Below are 6,546 nucleotides of genomic sequence, written 5' to 3'. Positions count from 1 at the left end.
CATTGCGTGCTGCGGGGGAAAGCCTGTTCTAATGTTTGAGTCTATTTTTTTAGCACCTGACCACCCCTTTTTGCTTCTCATCCGTAAACTCTCTCCATACTCGTTCATGTGATTCTTGCGTAGGTGGTTGAAGAGGTTTGTCGTGTTTGAGTCTGTGGTAGGGACCTGTTTACGGCATAATTTGCATAGTACAGTTTTCTGGTCCGTGTCAGACTTTTTCATAACCAAACCCTGTCCATGCTACAGCAGTAGCCCCTCCTTTAGGAATAAGGTCCTGGATTTGTTTTGACTGGTCCTTCTGTTTGGAGCTACCTGGTTCTGCTTCATCTTCACTGGCCATGCTGGTATTCTCTGTGCATGCATCCATGTGGTGACTGTAAGCACCATTTATAGCTACTTCATGTTTTTATTTGAGGTAATTTGTTTGATGCATATTCTGAAATTTGATGTTTGAGAATGATGTATATAATTTCAGTTTATTTTGAAAAGTCTCAACAGGATCTTGAGCTTTAATATGAAAGGTTTATGTGGGAAAATAAACAGAATAAGCAGATGGCGGAGTCACACGATTGTTTTTGCTAACGAAAGTACGCATAGAAACAGTCATCTGTCTGTCCATAGTGTGGTTATTTTAAATATAAGCGCAAGAGAGAACTTTAAGAAATTAATATAGCCACTACAGTGACCATCAAAACGATGAAAAAATATTGCCATAAACAGTTTATTTTGCGACACCACGAGACAAACAATAGCGTAATAAGAAAACGATAGATGTTTTCATATTGGCATCCAATATATATTGTCCTATTGAACAACCCTACTTCTGCTGCAGCGGCATCCCACAGTGGAGAATCAAGGGTGACTCCCCAAGAAGACTTAGCTTGAGCAAGTTGAAGACGATCTTAAATGACGACGTCTAACCCTTGAGTAAGCAAAGGTCAAGGCCACAGATCACAAGGCCTGGAAGTGCATCGTTGACCAAGATGGAAACCCTACAACACCCACGGCAATGTATTGGCTTCATGCATGACCTCTCCTGCTGACTGCCAGCTAGGGACAAAAGATCTCTCCTTTACTTTCTACATGGACTATCTACATGCAGCCATGTGATCGAACATAACTGGTCAAACTACAAGCCGATTCAAAGAGAAACCAGAAAGCCTTCATGTTTATATGCACATATGTGTTTGTACAGCATCTTAAACAGAAAATATCTCCAACTCTAATGTATTCTCAGGAAAAGCATTTAGGACTGCAGTACTTACCACCTAGAGCTTGCTTCATTACAAAATCCATGATTCCTGCTGATTAGTACAGATGTTCTTCTTCAAGCTGGAGACAACTGAGCATGCAGCCACCAAGCCCGGGATCTGTGAGTGTCTCAGTTCTTCCCCCTTCCTCTGTGATGCCGAGCGTCTTCAGCAACTCTCTGCTGGACACAAGAGATTGAAAAAAGAAGCAATTAAACAAACCATACAGCTGTAAAACAGTAAACTGTTTTCCTCACATAGAAAAACACACCAGTGATTTGATTTAAATTTAAGCTTTTGCAGCTGTAAACAATCATATTTCCTCCTTTGTAGAAAGTGCATGATTACATCTCCAAACACGGTGAAAGATCCGCAACACGCCTGGCATCAGGCAGCATGAGACAGCATTTCCTTCTGAGTTTAAAACAACACATAATGGGATCTTTTTAACACTCTTTACCCCGTGACAGATATCCCTTCCTGGGAAGATCGTAGATCAATACTGAGCCCTTTTGCTCTGAGTCACTTATCCGACTGTAACTGAATACCAGAGCAGTCAATAAGTGGTCATACATATTTAATGGAAAAGTGAAAGAAATGCAGTTGTTTTCTATTTAGATTGACCTGAAACATATGAAAAATACTAAACATGTATGAGAAAATCAGGCTGTGCTCACTCATACAGCATCAACATAAAAACACACACTAGATTCATGAGAATGAAAAATCCTGTCTACATCAAAAGTCTATATCTAATTAATATTTCATACACTATGCTAATCTCACTGTCTCACTTTCAGAAGCGACTTCGTGTATTTCAACCCAGCTGGTAATAAAATCACTTTTGCATAAATTTCATCTTTAGCTAAATCTGATTTACTCAGCTTCAGTAAAGCTGCAGGTTTGACTGTGATTCAGTGACTGCAGTGCACACTTTTGTGTCTGTAATCAGAATTATTATTTAAACTGATTCTCAGAATAAATCGATCAGGTGGAATTACCAGCTGAGACATCGACTGTGCAGTAAAAAACTGTCGTATCATCTGTACAGAGCAGAGACTGCAGATGAAAAATGTGAGCATGTAATGATTATTGCTGCTTTTCTGGAGTACTGATGGAACAAACTGTCATAAGATCTGATACTTGAAGATAAAATGCTGAGAATATGGCTGCATGTACAGGTCCTATTAAAGAGGTAATGTATGGATTTAACCGGTGCAAGAAAATAAAAATCCAGAATGTAAATAATGCAAGAGTGAATATGCATCTTGAAGAAGAAGCTCAGAAAAATTTAGCTAGCTGTAATATCAAATCCAGGAATTTGGATGACATTGGTACCAACTAGGGCTGCCAAGATTAGTCGACTAGTCACGATTACGATTTAAAGTTATAGTTTTTACACAGCTGAATAAACGTCAAGCAGACAACTGATTATCAGAAATGTGCGATGCTCGAGAATATACTCCGGTGTCCTGTTATATTTTAGATAGCAAGGGGTTTATTAAACTTCACCGAAACAATCTGCTAATTTCATTAAAATTTAACAAACTATCATCTTGTCTTTATTTTTAGTTAGTACATACCTTAAACACTTAAAGCTGTAAGCTAATGATAGTTATATAAGAGCAGATGCATGCTGGTGCAATAAGCTGTACGTTTTACGTCCAATGGATGCATGATCTGATTAGTCGACTAATCGCAAAAATAATCGGTGACTAGTCGACTATCAAAATAATCGTTTGTGGCAGCCCTAGTACCAACTACTATATTTTCCATCCATCCATCTTCTTCCGCTTATCAGGGGCCGGGTTGTGGGGGCAGCAGCCTAAGCAGAGAAGCCCAGACCTCTCTCTCCCCGGCCACCTGCTCCAGCTTTTCCGTGGGAACCCCAATGCATTCCCAGACCACCTGAGAGATATAATATCTCCAGCGTGTCCGGGTACTTAAACTCTTCCACTTGGGGCAGGAACTCATCCCTGACCTGGAGTGGGCAGTCCACCCTTTTCCAGCTGAGGACCATGGCTTCAGATTTGGAGATGCTGATTCTCACACTCAGCTGTGAACAATTCCAGTGCAAGCTGGAGGCCATGACCCGATGAAGCCAACAGAACCACATCATCTGCGTAAAGCAGAGATGAGATTCAGAGACCACCCAAGTGAAAGCCAAATTGGCTACACCTAGAAATTCTGTCCATATAAATTACGAACAAAATCCGTGACAAAGGGCAGTCCTGGCAGAGTCCATCACCCACCGGGAACGAGTCTGACTTATTGTTTGCTTTGCAGACCAAGCTCTTGCAATGGTTGTATAAGGATCGAATGGCCGGTAGCGATATTCCCGAAGCACCTCCCACAGGACACTCCGAGGGACACAGTCGAATGCCAAATCTATTATATTTTTTTAAAGTAAAACATCTAATTTATTATGGTGACATTAAACTGGCCAACACCGTGCATGTTCTTCAAATAGTTGACACTAAGGAGATGAGTGATAAAACTATGGTAACAGTTTGTTAGCATTGACAACGCTAGCAGTGCAGATTTTCTTCCCATCTGAAGAAAACATGCACAATATGTGCTGTGCAAAGTTTGGATTTTAAGTTTTCTTTTTTCTTTGTTGGCTTCTTGGTCATTAGACAAATTGCAGCCTGAATGCTCATTGGCCCATTCTGAATACAGTGCCCTATCCTGTGCTGCTGTATAAACTCACTTGTATCTATTTGATTAACTGTGCAAGTGGCAGCCAAGATGAAATCCTCCACATTTATTGCACCTGGCGAACCAGAACAGCATTTCCATTTTGAAGCAGATCTCTCCTGCTCACCTCGCTGAACACTCGTGGCATCATTTTGATACGCCAGTATTTGCCAGGGCTGAATGGTGCCGGGATGAAATAGGAAGGGACGGCAGATTGAGCTGCACAGCTTATTCTGGGAGGTGACACGGGAGACGAGGCCGAGTGGGATGGCAATCCATTTGTAACTGTGACCGAGCGCCTCGAGGGGTGAAGTACCTCATTTCAATACACACACATTCAGAAATTCAAAATCGGCATGCTCACCCACACGCAAGATTTGATTAAAAAGACTGCAAATGTATGCTGATAGACAATAGAAGAAATGTCAGACTGTTAACCTGGTGAGGAGAGTAAGTGTTTCTGCATGAATGTGTGCGTGCTTACGGAGAGGTGCATGCAGAAATATGTGACTATCATTTGAGTTTAACTGGAATCACATGTGAACTCTGAACAGCTGTGTATGTGTGAGTAAAGTCTCTTTAGTCATAAGCTGTTGGCTTTTCCAGTTTCCAGCCTCAGTCCAGTGACATGTAACTGGCTGGACCTTTGCAGCCTGTTGTTTACATGTTGTAGCTGTGTACTGACACCAGGGGGCAGTGTCAGAAATACGCTGACCAGCTGGTCTGGTCTGGCTCATGTTTTTGCTGTTGTCAGACCTTTAGCTTAGCCGCTCCTACAGGTATGACCAAAGTCGTAAAAGAGGAAGAATGAGTGTTTTAGCGAACTGAACGTGAACATTATAAACAAAGAAAACACGCCATTGCAGCCCACTTGGGCTTGTAATCACATTTTTTTGATCTTTAATTTATTTTTGTGCTTCTTTCTGCTCCTAAATGCTGCAGTTGCTCCTTCTCTATTGAAGCCCACTTTTCAACCACACCACGTGCGTGTTGCATTCTTAAAATGAAGCGCCTTGAGGCGACTTATGTTGTGATTTGGCGCTATATAAATAAAATTGAATTGAAATTGAATTGAATTAAAATCCATCACAAATGCACCACAAACTGCACTTTGTGATAATTAGTCATTCTAAGCTGGCTGTGTAGGTGTTGCCTCAGCGTCTGGTGCCGTCCAAGCTGACTTCTTACAGACCTGACTAGCTAAATCAAACAGGTCACTTTGGTTCAGTTGGAGGTGAAAGTGGGTTTTTTTCCTTCTGTCTTGAGTACTTTTTTGGTCACTGTCTCAACAAGACGGCAGCTGTCGTGGTAAATGTCCCGGCTGCTTTAAGAAGGTCAGAGGTTACCTGCAGTTCAACTATTAGATATTAAACTCATTCTTTTAACCACTGAGAAAGAGAAACAAATATATATACCTGTGGCCTTTTGGATGAATGGACTGCATTCATACAGCTGCACAGCTCTAGTCTTCCAAACCACTCAAAGTGCTTTATACTACAACCACATTTACTCACACACACACACTTTTATTATAGCAATAAATATACAATTTAACTATCACGCACAGTTTATGGGCTTCTGATAGCGAGCGAGCCTCTGTGTCCTTCAACAGAACAATGAACACTGGAAACAGACGCCACACAACGAGGAAAGGATTCTTTCTTATTATGCTGTTTTCCTGAAACTTCTATATGTGTGCATGTGCTTTTCTAATACCACTGTGGCCAACTTTCTGGTGCATGAATAACACAGCATGTAGTCCCTGCAGTACGTAATTTGGGTTATTTTGAACTGTGAATCATCCAAAGCTACTGTAGTGGAGTCCAAGAATAAAAATCTAGTGCTGGAAATGAGCAGAACAGGCCCACACTTAGCTAAATGTCACATAACTGGTGCCTTGGGCTTTATTATACACAACAATAAGTGAATATTAACGATCAGCAGTGATGTAAGGTGTAAAGTTACTACAAAACTAGCACACAGGAGCGCCGATGGCAAATAATAAACGAAGAAGTTTTTGTTGTCATATTGCAGTTTTTTTATGTTAGATTTTGTGTATTTTATTGTATTTTGTATTTTTTTGTTATGTATTTTCATAACAATGATGAAAAGAAGTTCCACAACACTTTATGTATCTGCTATCGGGGGGAAGACAGTGGGTGTGTGGCTGCTGTGTGTTTGTGCGTAGCGTAATCGGCTGCTGACATTCATTGCTGTAATGTATAAAGATACAGGAACCCATCTGAGCCCACGCATCCCTAACAGGACGGGCCATGTGTCCGTGTTTAATACAATTCCAGCTGGTCAGGTGTGGCATGTTTCTGTGATACAGTGAATGTGGGTTTTTTCATAATAATGTTTTTTTACTGTTTGTAACAAAGGCAAAGATAAGATAAGCTTCCAACCCTGAGCTGGAAAAAAATTGAAGACTGGATGTATGTTGTTTTTTTTCCTGGTATTTCACCTGAACAAAACGTGCAGCAGCGTAGCAGAAGCAGGGACGCATCTCATGAACTGGACGAGGGGTCTGCGCGTTTGTCTGTGTGTGCACGCATTTGGAAGCAGAACATTTCTCTTATCATTACAGAAACAGACTCAA

General features: G+C 41.1%; 1 protein-coding gene across 1 annotated transcript in view; it reads right to left on the bottom strand.

The window, feature by feature from the left end:
* The window catches only part of cplx2b (complexin 2b), a 62,289-nt gene that overhangs the window by 20,338 nt on the left and 35,405 nt on the right, over positions 1 to 6,546 (bottom strand). Inside the window, exon 2 of the mRNA XM_005737762.1 lies at positions 1,266 to 1,432. Coding sequence (XP_005737819.1) covers positions 1,266 to 1,296 — 31 coding nt within the window. The 5' untranslated portion in view covers positions 1,297 to 1,432. The remainder of the gene's footprint in view (positions 1 to 1,265; positions 1,433 to 6,546) is intronic.

The sequence above is a fragment of the Pundamilia nyererei genome, unplaced genomic scaffold (genome assembly GCF_000239375.1).
Source record: "Pundamilia nyererei isolate P.nyererei 1_Seehausen unplaced genomic scaffold, PunNye1.0 scaffold00079, whole genome shotgun sequence".
Taxonomy (NCBI): domain Eukaryota; kingdom Metazoa; phylum Chordata; class Actinopteri; order Cichliformes; family Cichlidae; genus Pundamilia; species Pundamilia nyererei.
The sequence above is the reverse complement of the archived record's forward strand: the minus strand, read 5'-3'. Positions and strand labels throughout refer to the sequence as shown.